This window comes from Quercus lobata, chromosome 6 (genome assembly GCF_001633185.2).
Source record: "Quercus lobata isolate SW786 chromosome 6, ValleyOak3.0 Primary Assembly, whole genome shotgun sequence".
NCBI lineage: Eukaryota > Viridiplantae > Streptophyta > Magnoliopsida > Fagales > Fagaceae > Quercus > Quercus lobata.
The window spans coordinates 14,130,569-14,151,153 of NC_044909.1; the positions used below are offsets into that span (position 1 = coordinate 14,130,569).

Consider the following 20,585-nt stretch of genomic DNA (forward strand, 5'->3'; position numbering starts at 1 on the left):
AGTGAGCCCCTAAATCATAATCTATACTCCACCATTGGCATTTGACACAATAGTAGGTATAATAGACTAAGGGTGTGTTTGGATGAAATTGAAAAATTATTACTGAAAGTATTGTAGATAAAGATAAAAGCTAGTTGAAATAGTACAGTGGGGTCTATGAATAGTGTCAAAAAGTGCAGTTGGGACCATGAATAGTAATAAAAATAAACTGAATGGTAAAATAAAACATTTTTCATCCACTCCCAAATGCACACTAAAGGGCAATAGGAAAACATGGTAATCATATCATAAACATACAAACAATGCCAAAGCCAAAGTCACACACAAAAGACACACCTATTAGGTATGGCTAAGATCATAATAAGAGGGAAGAAAGATAGAGGTTCACACTTCACAAACTTACATCACACTTCAAAGTTCCAAGTAAAGGCTAGCAGTATTGGAATTTTTTTTTTGTTTTTTTTTTTTGTTTTTGTTTTTGGATAGATATAATGCGATTTAAACCTATTTGTTTCATAAACCTATTTGTTTCATAATTCGATAAAAATATTAATGGGTTTGAATACGCTTTGACATGATTCGATCTAATATAAAAGACTTTACCACTAGTTTACATACTAATGGGTTTCGATCTAATCCCATATAAGAAACTTTACATCCAATCAAGATACTATGGTGTTACAAACTTACAATATGATTGACAAGAATTGATCCCATATTAAAGACTTTACCATTTTTTTTTTATATAGTTACGATAAGATTTAAACTTATGGTTTGAACAATGAAGATTACTCTTTATTACCACGCTATAAGACATAGGGTCAATAAGCCAACTAAAGCATAAGAGAGAGTGATTGAGAGAGAAGTGGCGAAAGAAAAAATTGTGAGTGATTTGTATGAAAGCAATTGTCCTTGCTATCTTCCACTTACTTATCTTCCACTTCATCATTGTAGTACAAGTTTGTTGTCCGACCCAGATTAAAAAAAATAAACAAGAGTAGTGGTCCAACCATAACTTCACAAAATTGTCTTTCTCAAAAAAAGAAAAAAAAAAAAAATCACAAAATTGGATTTAGATCTTCTTGTACACAATTACACGTCAATAATATTGTTTTGGGACCCCAAAACCAAAACCACGCGCTTTATTACTGAAATTAATTAACCCCTTAATCTTCTTCTTCTTCTTCTTCTTCTTCCTTATATATTATTATTTCATTCACTCTCTTTCTCTGCCTTGTTTGACTGTAAAAGCATAGGGGCTTATACCTTGCTTGGATTTCATGTCAGATTAGCAAACTAAACGGGTTCGTATTGGAAATTCCTCGTTTTTATCGTTCTTGTAAATCAGATCACACTTTTTTGTTATTCATTGAGTATTAGATCTTTGATTTTCTTTACTTTCCTCACATTATATACCATTGGGTAACTTTGTTTATTTTGGATCCACTTTTGAACTCTCTCTTTGGGAAATTTGGTTTCTTTTTCACTTTCAATGCTTTGTTTCACTGTTTCTTTGGAAAGTAAAAACTGGGTTTTGTTCTTTGCTTGATATAGGTTCTAGCTACCAGTGAAGCCACAGCAGCAGCCATTGGAACCAACAAAGAATATGACTTTGCTTTGTGCTTTTAGATAAAGGCATTGACTTTGTCTTGTTTTTGTAACTCATTGTGGTGAGAAGATGGTATTAGACTCAAGGATTTGATAGCAAATTTGGTTCATTTTTGTTGTTGTTGTTGTTGTGAAAGCAAACGAATTGAACACAATGATTAACAAAACGCTTGTGCTCACTTACCTTTACCTGCTAATCTACATTTTGCTTTCTTCTGGGGTCATTTTGTACAACAAGGTACTCAAATTTTATTTATTTATTTATTTTTGTTCTTTTTGCTATGTTTTTCTATATCTTATTTCATGCATAGAATTTTATATTAACAATTATGTGTATTTGGGTGTTTGAATCTTTGTTTGCAGTGGGTTCTGTCTCCTAAATACTTCAACTTTCCGCTACCTATAACGCTTACAATGATTCACATGGGGTTTTCTGGAGCTGTCGCGTTTTTGCTTGTTCGGGTTTTCAAGGTATAGGCTTTGTCTTATGTGAGTGTGATATTGGATTTGACTTCCTTGTTTGTTGATAGTGATAGATGTATCTATCGAATCATGTACTTATTTTTGTATAAGCGGTTGCATACAGCTATGGCATTGTTGATTCTAGGTGTGATTTCGTATTTCATGTAATGCCATGCACAGAATTGGCTACAAAATATGAGCCTACTCTGATGATTAATTATGTTGTAGGTGATATTGTTCTAAATTATAAAAATTTATAGTGATTCAAATTATGGGAAATGAACAGGAGACCATGGGTGTAGAGATGTCACCTATGAAAATTTTCAGAGCATGGTTTATTGTGGTTCTAAAAGAGAAATCTTTAAATCCACGATTTACAATCTTTTCTGTTATATGTTATACGTGTTACTCATTTTCGTTCATACTTTATGCTCCTGTCCACATTGCTATTTATAAAGTGATCAGAAGTACTATTATTGTGCTTGAGCTGCTGTTGCTCTGCAGTCTATGCTGCAAATCATGATTCCACTGTTAATGGGTTTCTTCTGTACAGTAGCATCCTTATGGTTAAGTAATTTATGAGTCAAAAAAAGGAAATATGGAATTGATCTCCAAAATGACATTTCCAGTTTCTTCTTTCTTTTCATTATTTAATGGTGTTTTTATATTAAATGCTTAGAGTGATTTATTTATATTGTTTTTAATGTGCAGGTTGTAACTCCTGTGAAAATGTCATTTGAAATGTAAGAAATAGTTTCTCAAAACCACCAACCCAACTCTTCTCCTCTCCCATTCTTATGATTTTTTTTTTCCTCTTCTTCATTTGTCCATTCTCTCTATCCTAAAATATCTTAATTGGTGTACAGATATGCAACATGTGTTATACCAATAAGTGCCTTCTTTGCATCAAGTCTTTGGTAAGCAATCTAATATAACTGGACACTTCTTTTGGCATGTGAAATGGTGATTCTATCATTAATGAAGCATAAGTATGTATCCATGTATGTGTTTTTATCAGTGTGCACTGTCGGGGGGGTAAACCCCTTTACCTTCTTGTTAGATCTGATGGTTGAAATTGGTTTTGTATATGTACCTTTGACTTCAAGCAAATTAAAGACTCTCAACCATCTATATATGTAACCACAAAGCAAAATTGTATTGTTATTTTTATGAACAAAACTGGTATGTTCTTACATTCTGCTGAGGATTTTACCAAAATAATTAGTGAGAGGCTATACCTAGGCCACTCTTTCTTTCCCTTTTTGAACTTTTGTGCCAGATTATAATTAGGCTGCTACATGCTGTAAAATGTGGAAATTACTCTGTGAAGCTTTGGATGTTTTAATATATAGGTATTCTTTCGGCTTTCATTAAACCAGCCTTGGGCTTCAAGGTTTTACAAATTGATTTTTGCTTCAGTTTTAGGTTGTAAAGTTAAGCTAAAATTGTACAATGTCTCTACTTTGAAAATTAGCTTTGCGTTTAAAAATACACAAGATTTTTTGTTTTTATGTATTATTTTTATTTTATATACTAATGACTAAAAGATATCTGGTGTTGATCCATAGTATTCATGATTTTAAATTTTATGAATTTGCTTTCTTGTTTGGGCTTGATTATGCCAATTGGTTTTGTATAAAGTTTACTGAATCTTTATCACTTCATATTTGATCTTGATCCTTCTTGTTTCTATAGTTTCTTGTAAGGGAACCTTTGTTACAATTGCACTTTATGTGTTGAAGCTTTCTTTAATGACTCTTTCATAGACAGTAAATTTCCTTAAAAAAGAAAACAAATGAAAAACAAATAGCTCTTTATGCATGTATGGTTGTATTTCAGAGGATAACTTTGGTGCTAGTAGGGCTAGATAGTGGCTTATCTGAGGTTTGGACAGTTATGCCGAAATGGTCTAAATGTTCCTGAAGGAATAATTATGATAACTTTGTTGTCCTCTTCTCATGACAGGTTTGGTAACACAGCTTACTTGCACATCTCTGTGGCCTTCATTCAGATGCTGAAAGCCTTAAGTATGTTTGGAGAAACTGCATTTTTTTTTCTTACTATCATGTTCTTAACTCTATTAAGTGGCTGCTTATACGTGAGTTTGGATGTTTCAGTGCCTGTGGCAACATTTGTCATGGCTGTTGTGTGTGGCACTGACAAACCAAGGTGTGACGTATTCTTGAACATGTTGCTGGTCAGTGTTGGAGTTGTCATTTCCTCATATGGGGAGATTCATTTTAATGTAGTTGGTACACTTTACCAGGTTACGGGCATCTTTGCAGAAGCTCTCCGTCTTGTCTTAACACAAGTCCTTCTACAAAAGAAGGGCTTGACACTAAATCCCATCACTAGCTTATACTACATAGCTCCATGCAGGTATTTTGTTTTGAAGCTTTTGGGTTTTATCGTAGATAATAATGTAAATGTCTGATTGCTGTCTACAAAAATATATAGAGATTAACCATATAAGTGAAGGCCTTTTTTTAATAGAAGGTATAGGTTAATCTCGATTGGACATTGTAATTTGACGTATAGAAATCTGAGTAATATGGTGATTGATATATAATTTAGTTTGTTTCTGGAAAACGTGTTAATTCTAAATAGTGCAATTTATATTGCTTGAATGTATATTTTAGTGGAGAACAGAAATGATAGTCTTTACTCTTTAATAGCTATTTAAATGATACATCCACTAGAATGTTTTTTTTTTTAAAGATCCATCTTTAAGACCATGTAAGTTTGTTCTTTTTTTGTTCCTATCCATAAATGTATATGCACAATTCTTTTTAAGGCACTGCCATTGATGGGTGTTGGAAATGTACTTCTCACTTTTTGACACATTGGCATGTGCAGTTTTGTTTTTCTGTTTGTGCCTTGGTATTTACTGGAAAAGCCTGAGATGCAAGTTTCACAGATTCAGTTCAACTTATGGATCTTTTTCTCCAATGCACTTTGCGCGTTAGCCCTGAACTTCTCCATTTTCTTAGTAATCGGTAGAACAGGAGCAGTTACCATCCGGGTTGCAGGCGTTCTGAAAGACTGGATATTGATAGCCCTTTCAACTGTCATATTTCCAGAGTCCACAATAACAGGGCTGAATATAACTGGCTATGCAATTGGTAACTCTCTATCCATATGAAGTACAACCTTTCAATCTCAGAAATATTTTCTACTCCTTTTAAAACCTTAAAAGTTTAACTTAAATTTCTCTTTCTTTTACCCTTGCAGCACTATGCGGTGTTGTCATGTACAATTACATAAAGGTCAAGGATGTTCGAGCATCTCAACAACCTGCTGAAAGTCTTCCTGAAAGAATTACAAAGGTCAATCTCATAGATTACCCCTGATAATATTAAGTCTGTTCAATATATTTTGTTCCTTTAACCAAGTGGGGCAAAACTAGGTATAGTTCTTTAGGTGCTATACCTTAGGTTCCCCAATTATAATCAAACACATGTTTGAATTTAATTGGGGGAACCAAGTTACAACATTTAAGAAACTGTACCTAGGTTTTACCCAACCAAGTATATCCTCTTCCATAAAATTTTCCTTCTCAATGAAAATGCATTCAAGTGTTCATAGAATCATCACATGCTTGAAACAATTAAAGTCTGATGTGATTTAGTCTGCTTGCTGTGCTTGTATAATTGGCTCATGAAGCTGACATAAACCAAAATTTTAACAAAATCAGTCTCTAGGAATATGAATCTTGTGAGTGGAGAATGTGTGAAACTTCATAATGGGCCAGCTCAGTTTGTACTGACGCTTAGCTGGCAGGGGAACAGTGAAATCTCTAGGGTGAAACTTTTGTACATGCATGCTGTGTCATCCAAAGACTATTGGATTACATTCAATCATAGCTGAACCTAAATCTTCCCTTCTGGAACTGCCAATTAGTGTTGTTTGCCAACAAGCATATATATGATGATAATCTCAATAATGCATTTGAGATTTCTAGTTGGTGGTCATATAATGATATGTAGACAGACATACCCATTAACTATATGAAATAGCTTTTTTTTACTCTTTGACATGATTTGAGATGCCATCTACAGATTTTATTATTTGACATCAGATCTTTTAACAGATACATCGATCCATAGGTTTCAAATTTTAGAATGTTATTTATAGGGTAAACTGTAACATTTGAAAAGTAGGGGGTAAACTGATAATGACCCTTGCATGGAGGTATTTTCATATTTTGTCATTTACCCTTATTTATATGTTCCCAGGAAAGCTATCAAAGAAATGGCAATTACATTATTGAAATCACACACTCAACTCTCTCTGAGAGGGTTTGTAGGTTTCTTGTTCATCTAGAATAGTCAACATTTTTTTTATGTCAATTGAACCTTCCCTTTGTGTTACAGCTGTGTTTTCTATTTTGTGTAATGCAGGATTGGAAGTTGGAGAAGAAGTCGTCTGACATTTTTGTGCCGAATAATAGCAGTGATAGCGGCAGGGGAGGCAGTGGAGGAAATGGTGCTGCATCTGATTTGAAAGTCGATGAAGAAGCACCTCTACTTTCAACGTCAAGGCTATCTCATATTGGACGTACGCATCTCATTCGTGATCCATAAAATCCTACAATCGGCGTTAGAGTACGTTTATTGGAATAGGAAAAGAAGTAGAGGAAGCAAGTTCCAAGTGCACAATAATCCTTCATTCTTTCCGGGGCAATGGATTTACACTTTGAGAGCAAAAGCGATTCATTCATAGCATGTATACACTTGATCTGCCAGCCTTTAAGTTTTGTAGTTGGGACATGTGGACGAATCAACCATAATATAATCAAGGCTCATGATTTGGTGACCCAGTTTGTACAGCCGATGGAGTTGTTTTCTTCTTATTTTTTGATCTGTCAGTTCTTAGCAGTATCCTATTTTTACTATCACCAACTATTCAATCTTTCTCACGCTAGTCACTCTATGAAACCAAGTTCAAAAGGATCAAAAAAGAGAAAAAATATTCTCTTACACTCATTTTACAGTCGTTATTTTACGCAATATCCACAATTGATGCGTTGATGTACACATTTTAAAAAGTGAAAAGGAATTGTCCTTGTTTAAAAAACTTGAGAGTGTATATGAAAAAGTAGATGTAAAAATTATCAATACCCTAGAAAAATGTAGTCATTCACAATCGGTGAGGAACCCTCAAAAAAATGAGAATTGAAATGAACTTTTCAGGTTGAAAGTGGATATGAATAAGTAGATGAGAAATTGTCACTACCCTCGAAAAATTTAGTCATTCACAATCGGTGAGTAAGGGTCCCTCAGAAAATGAGAATTGAGTGAGAAAAGAACTTTTCAGGTAGTGAATGGACTAACTCTTGCACCCGTGAGGACCGTGATCACAAAAGGAAAGGCGAGTCCTTTCTTTTTATCTCTAAAAAGAGTTTAAAAGGAGGTAAGTCTCAATATAAGCCACATTTTCTATTATCGTGCAATCCAAACCATTTGTCGGCATTACTTTCTATTTCTAAGTTGGTAAAGGGATTTGTCGACACTGCACTTTTCGAAGGCACTTCCAAAAGATGGGTCCAAGGGGTTAGATAGTAGATCAACTATTCATGCCATCAAGGCGAAACCATTTCCTCCTTTATTTAGCGGGCGAACTGACCTATTCGTTAAAAATGAACAAATCGTTGGGGTTGGCCTGTAACCAACAATCTTTGCCAATTCAAGCTCGTACTGGCTTGCAAATGCTAATTCAAAGCTTAAAGCCCTTACCACCCAACCGATCAGCTCTACTAATTAACTTGACACTGGGCTAAACCACCGCTAAAATGTGAGGAAGAAAAGGTATCAACTTAAAATGTAACATTTAAGTGGATTGCGGTAACACAAACATATAATGGAAAAACTGTATTATGATTAAGTCTTTAAGTTAATAACCAAACCACCACGACTATCTAAGCTACAATCATGGTTGTCAAAATCGTAATCTGGATTGTAGGATCGCACTATTTTACAATCTCACCTCATTCAAACATTTAGGATTGCACTAGGATCGTAAAAATAGTAAGACCGTGTAGGATCATATGGAATCCTACTAATCCTACCAAAAACATAAATTTTTGGTTTTTTTTTTTTTTTTTTTGGATAAATTTTTTGTTTTGATGAAGCTTTAAGGGTTTTTATTTTTTCATATTGTGATGGTATGACTTCTTATTTTTTATTTTATAAAATTATGTTAACCTAAGTAAATGTTTTCTAGTTTCTAATTCACTTGTAATAAAAATGAAAGAATACTTCATTATTTCTAAACGAAGAATTTGATGTTGACTTTGGTGCCTTTTAAGTTATAATGTTGTTAAATTTGTTTAATCAATATACTAACTTGTGTTCTAATATTACTAAAATATTTTTTTATATATATATATATAATTTTATCAGTTATGCTTGTATTTGTATATTGATTGATTGATATTTTTTAGCATACTCTTTAATTGTTACTGAATGGTATAACTTGAATAGTTTAGTGTAAAATTGTATCTTGATGTCTTTTGCAGCTCTAGTATACAAATATATAATATCTACATAAATGATAAAATGAATAATAATAATTAGGAATTTAGGACGGCGGTAATAAGAACCTTAGAATGAGAATAATTAAATGTTCACTTTACCTTAATATTCATCTAGCTTTTAGATTTTATATTGTAGTTAGCTAGTTTTCATTTACCAACTTATTTTGGATTTCAAACTTGGAACTTAGAACTTGAAAAATATTTTCCATATATTTTGATAAATATTTTGGTATTGGTTGCTAATTAAACACTTATTGAACTTTTTGGATACATTAAGTCAAAACTTAAATATATTTGTTTTGTTAGTATATACATAGCGATGTATGACATGTAAATTATATCATACGATGCAAATGTAAGTTTTTTTACGGATGAATTTATAATTTATGTGATTATTCAACATACAAAGCTATTATCAATGTGTTTTTTTGCTTTAAATATGAAAATATGTAAGATCTTACGATTCACGATCCGATCCTATAATTTACAATCCCACCTACCTTCAACGATCCTACATAATACTCAATTTTGACATCCTTACCTACAACCACTTAACAAGACTGAAACCAAAAGAGTGAATGAACGAATCAGGGACTTGTAAAGAGAAAAGAACTATAATGAACACAAGCTGGAATGGGAGTCTTGGCTTTCAGGAGGAAGAGTGCAGCATAATTTTATACATGTCAGACCCATAGTCACTGACCAGAAAATACAACAGCGCGTATACACACATTGAGATGAACATACATTTCCTTCAAAGGGACATGTAGGGTGGAATTTCACAGCAGCCTTCTCTTTCTAAGACTACAATAGTCTTGAAAGGTTTACACAGAGAAACCATGGTATTCAAAAGAAAGCAAAATGGACTCATGTGATTTACACATAAAAGAGTCACAAACAGGATATGCACATATCAGGCAAGAATATATAAAATCATGGAAATGTGAAGAAAAAGAAAAACAAAAAAACAAAAAAAAACAATTGATGCCCACAAACAGCGATCCTCTGGCCTCCCTTCCCTCAACTAGAACATGAATCATAACCGGATGGAAAACTGCTTCTCTGAAATAATGAATCTAATTGAAGTATTCTGCTTCCCTCAGATATAAAAGCCTCCTTGTTGGAGCTGGAGGCGCCAATCCTGGTATGTCCCTGATGTTTTTGTTATTGGGGTTCACAATCTGAAATTTTACACATTTCATAAAAGGATAAATAAATTGATGAAGTCATAAAGTTGGTGCATGACGCGCGTTGGTAAGAAGTATACAGCAATAGATAGATGACTTAAAGAGGATAATACCTTGACAACAATAATGGCTATTACACCACAGACAATAAGTAATAGAAAAAGCATGATGCACTTATCTGTAGCCACCTGAAATAAATAAATTTTGGTTTCTAAAAATATAATTCATATAAGTAGCTTGCAGAAAATAAATGGAAAACGAGCTGCATTTAGATAGGGGAATGAAAAAAGAACTAACCTGCCTACCAATCTCCTTCACAAGCTGGGAGGCCTTCTTAATTGAGAAGTTAATTGTATCCAGCTCATTAACAATACGGCCCATTTGATCAGTCTGAAAAATATCAGATCAGAGTTCAGAAGGCTAAACACATGGGAAGAGAAATAATTGAGATGATTGAATGGTCACACTTACTTGACCCTTTAATTGAACAGCAGTTTCAGTTCCCACTTCAATTGTTTGTTCAACAACCTGAGGTAGCCCAAGAGTTAAGATCGCTAGCAACAGAAATTTGAGCCAAGTCATTTTCAAAAGTTCACCTTTTTAGTGCGTTCAATGGTCTGATCGGTCTCATCCATTGTCTTCATTCCAGCATTGACAAGTTCTTGATTTGACATTGCTACAGGGCAAGACATGTCAAAGTTGTAAAATAGACCTATTGTTTGTGAACCACTAAAGAAAAAAAATCCATATATGCATGCATAAAAATGTGCATATAAATCAAGGGTAATATAATCTTTCAATTGTTTGATTCACATCCATTTTTTAGTCAGATGAAATTAGGGAAGCTTATTACAATCATTTATAAAACATCATTATCACAATCAAGTCTTATTTAGTGTATGCCACAAAGAAACTCCTGCATTGAAGCCTATCTCACATAAACAAGTAGTAATCTCAAATTATCAGGAAGAAATCAGGACTTATGAAAGCCAATAAATAATGCAAGAAAGACTTTTATACATGTAATAATGCAAGGAAGACTTGGGAATTGGGTGAAGTACCTTAGTTAAGTTTGCTAGATAACCAAAAGCAGCACTCATGAACACAATATTATACAAGTAAACATTCACTGGGTATTTTTTTTTCCTTGATAATTAAATATAAACATTCACTAGCTAAGGAAATAATTTCCCCTCTTCTTTCAAATTCCACCCAATTCTAAGCTCAGTCCTGCATTGATCTTCAAAAGTTTCTTTTTTGATGAACTTAGGGTGTCTCCAACCCATTCTAAGACAAGACTAATCCCTTGGGATGCACACAATCACTCATTCTTTGAAAGCCTTCAGTATAATCAAGTGCAGATAGCATCAGTTCTTCGCAATATACTCAGAATTCTTGTCTATGAATGTCAATCTATTTTAAAAACTTAAGGTTGTGTCGGTTATCATTTCATCAATTGAAGCTTAGGTGAAAACTAAGATTGGCATAATTATAGTTGACATGCACACAGTTGATAAACAACAAATACCACATATCATATTGAAGGTATGTCACACAGCACAAAGTAAATGAAGATAAGTCACATATTCATCAACGTAACATATTGGCAGCTGTTTTGCCCAAGTAAAAATATCAAACAAGTGGGAAGTAATCTGCAAATCTAAGGGGAGATAGTTCTCACCTGATGCTACTTGAAAATTGTCATCAGCTGTAGGTTCACTAACTCCTGCTCCCATATCAAAGAGCTCCACTTTCTTATTACCAAGGGTACTCATATACCTGCAGTTCAGCAAAATAGATTATGAAATACATAATCAAAGGCCAAAAAAAAATCAAACAGATGAAAAGTGAACAGAGCTTTTAAGAGTTTGGCAGACTGAGTTCCATAATCAAGTAATCCGCTACTCCCTTTCTCTCAAATTGTTGGTTATATTTAGAAAAAAAAAAAAAAAATTGATAGGTAATAAAAGTTTTATTAATAAGAAGGACATCATGTTCACGATGGTGAACAAAATGTACTTGAAACAATTACAAACAAATCAAAGAGTAGAAAGAACTAACAGATTGTAGGAAATCAGGAATAAAATACATCTGTGTAAAACCCCAAATCTGAGACCACTCAAACAAAGTCCCAACTAATAAAGACTTCAAAAGATCAACATGTCTCTCAATATCTTCAAAATTATGGGTATTTCATTCCCTCCAGATTAACCACCTCAAACAACCCGGTATCATATACCAAACACTGGAAGAGTGTTTCCCCAACCAATTACTCCATGCAAAAAGAAGAGAAGCAACTGTCTTTGGCATCACCCACTGAATCCCAAACATCAGAAAAACTTTACTCCATAAAGTATGAGCAAACTTACAATGGAAAAAAAGATGATCCACCTTTCCCCCATGACAACGACACAAGCAACACCAACTAACTAGGGGCAAATTCCTCTTAACAAGGCTAATAATGAGAATTCTACCCCAAGCTGCCGTTTTTAAAAAGAAAGACACCAATTTAGGTACCTTTACACACCAAACACTCTTCCAGGAGAAATGAGTAGTAGGAAGGTCTGACAAAGAATTATACAAAGAGCACAGGTCAAAAACACCATTCCGAGTCAGTTGCCAGTCAGACTATAACCCCCTCACCCCTTGGCATTTTGGAATGAATATGCTAGAAAAATGTATACACTCTCTCCAACTCCCAGTTTAGAAAATCCAACATTTTAAGGGAACATCATTTAATTTGTTGTCATTTAGTTAAAAAGGTATAAGTTTCCAAAACTGCCCTCATTAATTTAAACTCTAGAAAAAAATGGTATTGATTTTTAAAATAAAGGGGTATGATTGGAATTTTATTTATTGACTTTTTAAAGATGACTACTTTTTGGGACATCCCAAAATGGAATAGAGGATCAACAATTTGGGACAGAGGGAGTTTAATTTTTTGGATTAAGTTACATTAAATTAGCTACCAAATTACAACTGTAAAGCCCACCTGTGCTCATACATTCTTGTTTCAAGTATCATCATTCTAAAACTATAAATTACACCAGACAAAACAGATCCCAAGACATGACCTCTAAAAGGAAAATGAAAAATTCAACTTACGTTTTTCTCAATGCCACATATGAATTCAGCTCTTTGATCTGTAAACAAAAAGTATTGCACATACAGCAGAGTTTCATAAGCACAGACACAGATAGGACCAAAGAAATTAGCAGTATCATGGCAAAGAAATAAGTAACCCATCATTTCATATCATGTATGACGGACCTTACATATAAGATTGTGTCTCTATTATGCATGTGCATATTCATGAGACATTGTGCAAAACATAAAAGGTTCCAAATACTGACCATAGATTGCTTCTCATCATTGAGTTGCTTATTAACCTCAGGAGGATTTCTGCCTTCCTCATCTTTAAGTTCACGATCAAACTCCTTGATTAATCTGAAATAATTTATTAAAAAATAAGTATCCATAATGTATAAATCCTGGACACACTAAGCAGAACTGTTATGCAAAATATTCTTCATTTTATGTTTTGTACTTTTGTTAACATTTTATGGTAAATTGGCAAATAATCCAGAATTAGTTCCTTTCTATCCCCGCCCATTGGCAAAACCAAGATGGGAAATCTTCAGCTTCTGAAACCTCCAATGGTACTTGAAACCCAAGTTCGACATACAAATGATGTGATGAATGAAGAACCAGATCAAGATGCTAGGCTGTTTTTTGTTTTCTAGCTAGGCTTAGGGCAGGGCAGAATCACATGATAAAGAAAAAAAGCTATCATGGTATCCAGGTATCAGTAGTCCTCCCTGACAAGCTTCTGATTTTTTTTTTTTTTTTGATTACTTTATTTTGACAAACAAACTAGTCTTGGAATGCCAAAGTCAGCTTCTGGGATAGAAATTTAAACTTTAAAGAGCAAAGCTCATTAACATATTGTAATAAAATTGCATTTTATGGGGGATATTTTCCTCTATGTTTACCTTCTCTTTGAACTTTTTGTTGCCAAAAATATATAATTCAATGCTACATATAAAACATTCATAACATCCATTTCCTGAATATATATGATAAGACATGAAAAGAATGACATATGGCATACCTTTTACACTCCCTCATCTTTACTGTAAGTTCCTCCAGTTGTTTACTTTGTCTATTGGAGTCTTTGATCTTATCCAGTCTCTGGAAGCCATTTCTGAATACAAAGAGGTATATGTCACATAATAATAACAGAATTATCCCAGCAAGGTGTCCAGATGCAGATGGTCACTGAAGAATGAGAAGTATCTATCCTGCCGCCCCCAAACAAAAGGGGGGGGGGGGGGGGGACTTAGAATTGACAAGACTAGATGGAATTAACATTTATTCTGATGCTACTAATCTTTGAAGAAATTGATAAACAAATGTTAAAATAATAATAAGAACATGGTCTGCAGTATTCATGTAAATTCGGCGATCAACAGCAGGAACAAGGGTATTGAGAGAGTATACAGCACTAACAAGTAATACATAATGGCTGCATCTACAGAGGCAGCACATAGAATCAATGAACAATTACAGCTCATCATTTTTTTAAAAATAAAATTACAATCATCAATTTATTCATTTAAATAAAACCAAATCACTTAGTATGTGGGAACTAAGAGTAAACCAAAACTCCTAACTCACTTGAATAGAACAGTAGACTAAGAAAGCAGGTTCAAAATGATAAAATTTTATAGAACTATTCAAATCATCTATTTTTGATAAATCACTCTACAAAAGGAACATCATAGTCAGTTGCTTCCTTGGTGTTTCACATGAAGATAACAAATAACCACTTTCATTGAGTGGTCATAAAAACAGTTATATACTCTGGAATATCATTGACCTTTAAGAAAATATAGGTCTAACAATTCAAGAAGAATACTTAGTTGAAATGGCACTCATCTAATAATGGAAAAGGTTACAAGATCTTTAAAAAATGAAATAAACATAGTTCACTTTCGCTTGAGATTGTGCTCCCTGATTGGGGCCCTACTAAAACTATAAAAACTTAGCTGTGTCAAACCAAGGAGATAAAAGACAAAGGAAAATAGAGAACGATGGTTTTCAAAGAATTGGATGATGTCTACTACATAAGGTGGGATTGGGATGTTGAACGGAATTGAGAGATGGAAAGTGCTGCTACTTTAATTGCACCAACTCACACTAAATACCTTCTCAAAAAAAAAAAAAAAAAAAAAAAAAAAAAAAACTCACACTAAATAAAAATTATTTTACTGCAGATAACCATCTACTACTTTCAACAAGAACACCAACCTTGTGAATAGGAACTTACTCTAATCCTTTCAACACTTACATTAGTTAATGCACTTCATTATCTGATATACCCAAGGCATATTAACCTTCAATAATGTACCACCATCCTAACAATTCAAAACTTCATCCTCAGAGCTAATATGCTTTCTCACATTTTTGTATGATTATTACTCATCCACTTCAGCCCAAGCACCTTGTAGCTCAACCGGCACCTCTTGGTGTTTCCAACGGAAACGTTCATGGTTCAAATCCCCACACCCCCAATTATCAAATTATCACAAAAGAAAGTTACTAATCCACTTCAAGCCATCTAACTCTACCAGAATAACCAACTACAAGTTTCTAAAGAGAAGCCTATGCATTTCTATATTATAGCAGCAGTCAAAATAAAAAAGCTTCAAGCAATGTATCTGCTCTCCTTCTGGAAAGTACCACAATTAGATTCAACAAAACATAGCCCTTTTCAATGACTAATTATCTGAAGCCATCCACAAATAAGTTCCATAAAACAATGTACCACACTTAAAATTCTTTTGACATTCCAATATGCGTAATATTGGGAGCTAGGAGAGCTCAATATCACTTAGTACTACACTATAAATTATTCTCACATTGCATTGCTAAAATAAAACACTTTCAGGAAAAAAGAAAAACTACTAGCTAAACCATCTTCAGCACCAAAGGCACAACACAGACGCAGAGTTTTAAGCCACATCACAAACACTTATTTCTCATATAGCTAAATGTACTCTTTATTTATCCATACAACTCTGTTAATAGGTTAACAACAATGTCTATCATTCTCCAAGTACATCAAAACCTTAAGTTAATTGTTTAATATACAAAAAGCATACCCCTCTATTTTGAATTCCATACTTTGTTTTCATAGAACAATTCACAAATTCAACTAAAGCATACAAGCCAGATCACAAAGATTCAAACTCATAAAAACCATAGCAATAGCTCTCACATTACAATAAGAGAGAGAGAGAGAGAGAGAGAGAGAGAGAGAGAGAGAGAGAGATGGGAACATACGCTAAGGCACGGAAATTATCGCGGATTTCACCGTGGATCTGCTCCAACTGAGGGCTCATCGGCAAGTCGGCCGCCATTGTCGCTGGAGATTAAGCTCTCCAAAAACTTCCGGCAAATCGATCTCACCGCAAAAACCCTAACTCCACCGATTCCAGAACCTTCTAGAACATCAACAACCTATTGATTTGCTTTTCCCGTGGATGTTGTTGATGGAGGAAACAAACAAGAAATGAAAAAACCAAAACCCTAAATCGTTTCAAATTTAGGGAAATCGAAGTTTGGGGGAAAATGCAAAAGAGAAAATTTTCAGAAGGCGTGGAACGAAGAGAAAGCAGAGAAAGAGAGAGAAAATCGCTGTCCGGTAATGATTTTTATTTTTATTTTGTTTTTTATTTTTTTATTTTAAGCGAGTAAACTATTCGGCTAGTCATTCCAATCATTTTGATTTAAAAAATAAAATTGCTTGTGTTAGCACTTAGCTGCGCGACTTGTGTCTAAGTTGAGCCGAGACGGTTAGTTCAAGTAGGTGGAGAAAATATCATATCGTGATGAGTTGGTTGTCACTTCTCACTTCTCACTTGTCATTTTTGCCTTCTGCCAAATATTGTATCAAGTGCTTATTTATGGGTAATGAGTTAGATGATATTCCTTTTAAATTAGTTTAACCAGACAATTTATTTGTTTAAATATGATTAAATGTTTCTTCTCAGGTATATATGTTGTTAAATATGTGTTTTATTTATTACTATTTTAATTTAGACCAAACTTTTTAAGAATCAATGAGAGCTTATGGACTAAGATTTTCCCAACCAAAAAAAAAAAACTGCAGTTAGTTGTCTTAAGAAAAAGACTAATATTAATTTTTTTTTTCCTATAATTCATACGATCATATCATGCAAGTGGTTAGAGTGAGGCTACTTTACTTCTTTTTATTTTTTAATTTTTTAAAAAAAATCAGAAAACATTAACTTTATAACTACGAAACGAAGATTACATCCAAAATAAGAACTCGCTCAAAAAAGTAATGAGTCTCTTCAATCTAGGATGAGAAATCAACAATGCCAAAAGTATGTTTACCTGATAAGTGAGCTAGTCTATTTTCTGCTCGCCCTACATGAGAAAAATCAACTCTACGAATATCATGTAAAGATAAAAGGATGTCATATATAATTGGGGCCATCGATGTAGGGGAGATGTTTTCTCAACCAAAAATTGGGACACTGTCAACGAATCACCTTCAATGATAAACTCACGGATGCCCAAATCTTTAGCAAAAGAAATACCTGCTTTTAACCTTAGCTTCAATCTCAAGAGCACCAAAATGAGCACGAACTTTCTAGCTAAGAGCCAGTACAAGCTGTCCCATATCATCTCTAATAAGAACCCCCAAACCTACTTCTTTATAAGTAGCAAAAACAATGCGTCAATATTAACCTTGAATAATGGCAGTGGAGGAGGGATCCAATTTGTTGTAGCTAATGGAGAGGATTGGAGTCAAAATTAGAATTAGCAGCCTAGTACTCATCTATATAATCGAAGCACCACTGATCAATAGTAACTGCACTTTTTGTTAGGAAACTAGCTACTTTGATGTATGTATTGGTATTATCATACGAGCATTGTATGTTAGCATTGTTAATTGAGTAGTTGCTGTGCTAAGTTGTATTCAGTTAGTTAGTTGAATTATGTTAGTTGATTAGTTAGTTGTATTAGTTGGTTAATTTAGGCGGGAAATGAGACTGAATTGTATAAAAAGAGATTCCACATGTTGAATGAAGTTTATCCAGAGAATTAACCAACTTTATTCTTCCTATTCCTCTCTAAGTCTCTCTTCTATTATTCTTTAAGTCTATCTCTTGCTAAGAAGATGGTTACCCTCGAAGTAACTGACATTTCTCTCCCATATCTATTTTTCTTTCTTCCATTCTAGAACTGCCAAGCTCTTAACACTTTTCTTCCCCCCACCATTTCAGATTTCAATTTTGTTGTTCCATAGAGGCTACTTTACTTTTGAATAATAATTAATAGAAAAATGTTATATACACACACATTTTATAACAAATTCTAAGTGACAGGTTATTATGGGTTTTTAATGTGAATCCACCATTGAAATTATTTTTTTTACCCACTAATAGCAAAAAGTAACAATCTACTACGTAAAATTTATTATTAAAGTATTGAAAAAATATTATGCACGTAGCACTTTTCATAATTAATAATTATGGATATTCTTTTGTTCTCACGGGCTATTAAGTCATGCATGTGTTTTAATAACTCTTGAAAGTCTTTGTCATCAATTTTCATAATAAATCAAAGGTAAACGATTTTGCCTATAAACATTCATGGATTTTCCCTTTTTTTTAAAGCTGCAATTTCATTCAACAAAAATGAACAAAGAGACAATCAACCGTACATTCTGCCGAGTCTAGGACTCTTGGAAGTTTGTCTTTATTAAAACATAAAAAAGACACTCTATAATTGACAAAGAATTTTGAAGCGACATGAGCTACAACGATTGGTAAACTATTTTTGTTGTAATTTAAGAATTGATAGAAAAACTAACGTTGTAAAAAGACAATTTTGAAAAAAAGGATGAGAAATTAAGGAGATGATATCGTGAGATATGATATTGAGGCTTAAGTTAGCCAACGGAAACAAGGAAAACAAAGGAAAAATAGTAATAATAATTTGGAGATGGGGCTTCAAATATAAATAGAGGAAGTTTTATAGGTGGAATGCGCTGTTTGATTCTGTCTGGGGTGTGGGGTTGGACTTGGAGTGGGAGTTGGTGCGCAACTTTTCTTTTATCATTACGACTGTAACTTCAAAACTAACGCGCTCCTTTGCGTCCCTTTCTGTTCTACAAATAGAACAAAATGGCTATTATAACCTTTATAGCCGGATATACCTATGAGAGTTGGTAGGAGCACCAAAAGTTTTATTCAAATTTACACATATTAGTTTATCAGCGTTGACAAATTGTGAGTGGTAGAAACATGAATTCACTATTTTCATTTTATTACTCTTAATGTGAACAAGTTGTAAAAAAATTTTGGATTTTTTTCTGTGGTAATATCATTATTATATTATTCACCCAACTTGATCTCACCACCAAAATAAGGGTAAAAATATACCTATAAAAATTTCAATGTTGCTTGAAATGTTAGCACCTTTGTGCTATTGTTTGTTTGAGTCTTTCCTAGCTTCACGACTAGTGTTGCTCTCGACCTGAGCCTCCCTCTACTCTTTTATAGAGTTTTTTTTAGCCTTCCTCATGAGTCTATTGTCAACTTTAATCATGGTTTTATCCATTTTCCGCAGGTCTCGCAATTGCATGGATGTGTTGTGTCTAGGATGTGCATGGGTTAGGTTGGTTGGGTTGGAGGGTTTTACAACCCAATCTAGCTATTTAAATATAGAAACCTCATTTTGTCACATTCAATTAACCTTATTGGGGACAAAACTATCATTTCACAATTCGAGAGTAAAATCATAATTTGGTTGTTGGATTTCTAAACTCTTCATATAAAACAAATATAAAAGTCCTAACAATCAAAACTATTAGAATAAAATTTATGGCCTAATCAATAAGTTTTAACGACTAGTATGCATATGCATGATTAGACTTGATTGCATAATAAGTAATTATGATTGGTTATTGAGGGAACTAATTTTAATAATTAAATGTCATAATTATACGGGATTAAGCTCAAAATAATCATAAGGATGCATTCACTACATAAATTAGGCAGGTAACTTTTTTAAGATTATGAGTTTAATTTAAATGATCAATTAACATCCTTAATTGTTTTAAAAAAGAGTAATTCTCCTTAATTTGGGAAGAATAATTAATTATTCAAAAAACCATAAATCGTTTCACATTATTTGACTCTAAAATAGCAATTTTTTAGATCCAAAATTGGATTATAATTCAAAAACTTAACAAAAAAGTTATAACTAAAAAAATTAGTATCAGTTTTTAGGTTCACGTTGCGGGACAATTTTGGCATGGTAAACGTTTAAATTTGCAATAGGCTATTTTTGTAAAAGTTGTCACTTTTGAGTTATCTTTCAAATCAAACCTTTTTCAATTCAATTTGATTCTGAGCAAAACGTTATGGACAAAACACTGTCAGGTTTTCAGGCCTAAAAATTTGGCTATGTAATTTGATTTTACTTATTCTTATCCAACCGGAAGTATATGATTAAATAATTAAATTTATTATATTTCAATATCTTTCATTTTTTAGATAATTAGTAATTAAATATGGTATTAGAGTATGAAGTTTTGTGTTCGATCATTGTCTTTTCTATTGTACCTCCCATTTTATGCAAGTAGTATTTCTTAACTTTTAATGCATTTGATCAAGATCAAATGAGGTATATAGCTACAAAAATTTTCATCACTAAACTTCAAAATTCGCTGCCTATTTATTGTTACCAAATGT

The 20,585-nt window shown here is 33.2% G+C and overlaps 2 protein-coding genes across 3 annotated transcripts; one reads left to right on the forward strand and one right to left on the reverse strand.

Moving 5' to 3' along the window:
• Positions 1 to 1,045: 1,045 nt before the first annotated feature.
• On the forward strand, positions 1,046 to 6,901 carry LOC115994953 (probable sugar phosphate/phosphate translocator At3g17430). The gene is made up of 10 exons (XM_031119307.1): positions 1,046 to 1,304; positions 1,555 to 1,846; positions 1,972 to 2,079; positions 2,782 to 2,813; positions 2,937 to 2,987; positions 4,036 to 4,097; positions 4,188 to 4,449; positions 4,927 to 5,192; positions 5,302 to 5,396; positions 6,471 to 6,901. The coding sequence occupies exons 2-10, from the start codon at positions 1,763 to 1,765 to the stop codon at positions 6,651 to 6,653; spliced, it is 1,143 nt and encodes a 380-aa protein (XP_030975167.1). The 5' UTR covers positions 1,046 to 1,304; positions 1,555 to 1,762; the 3' UTR covers positions 6,654 to 6,901.
• A 2,322-nt stretch (positions 6,902 to 9,223) lies between these two features.
• LOC115949643 (novel plant SNARE 13) lies at positions 9,224 to 16,528 on the reverse strand. Of its 2 annotated transcripts, XM_031066930.1 has the most exons (10): positions 16,138 to 16,528; positions 13,904 to 13,996; positions 13,146 to 13,239; positions 12,898 to 12,935; positions 11,474 to 11,571; positions 10,389 to 10,468; positions 10,264 to 10,320; positions 10,090 to 10,182; positions 9,906 to 9,980; positions 9,224 to 9,786 (listed from the first exon to the last, which is right to left on the reverse strand). In XM_031066930.1, the coding sequence occupies exons 1-10, from the start codon at positions 16,212 to 16,214 to the stop codon at positions 9,682 to 9,684; spliced, it is 810 nt and encodes a 269-aa protein (XP_030922790.1). In that variant the 5' UTR covers positions 16,215 to 16,528; the 3' UTR covers positions 9,224 to 9,681. The 2 variants fall into 2 exon arrangements, with proteins under 2 accessions (XP_030922790.1, XP_030922791.1); XM_031066931.1 differs by lacking the exon at positions 9,906 to 9,980.
• Positions 16,529 to 20,585: the final 4,057 nt, after the last annotated feature.

Bases quoted from the DNA above. Each gene is read 5' to 3' on its own strand.
- LOC115994953 (XM_031119307.1), top strand. From the start codon at position 1,763: ATGATTAACAAAACGCTTGTGCTCACTTACCTTTACCTGCTAATCTAC. The intron at 1,847-1,971 runs GTACTCAAATTT...CTTTGTTTGCAG, and splicing joins GGGTCATTTTGTACAACAAG to TGGGTTCTGTCTCCTAAATA. The intron at 2,080-2,781 runs GTATAGGCTTTG...TTTAATGTGCAG, and splicing joins TGCTTGTTCGGGTTTTCAAG to GTTGTAACTCCTGTGAAAAT.
- LOC115949643 (XM_031066930.1), bottom strand. From the start codon at position 16,214: ATGGCGGCCGACTTGCCGATGAGCCCTCAGTTGGAGCAGATCCACGGT. The intron at 13,240-13,903 runs GTATGCCATATG...AAATTATTTCAG, and splicing joins AAGATGAGGGAGTGTAAAAG to ATTAATCAAGGAGTTTGATC. The intron at 10,321-10,388 runs GTGAACTTTTGA...GGGCTACCTCAG, and splicing joins CCATTGAACGCACTAAAAAG to GTTGTTGAACAAACAATTGA.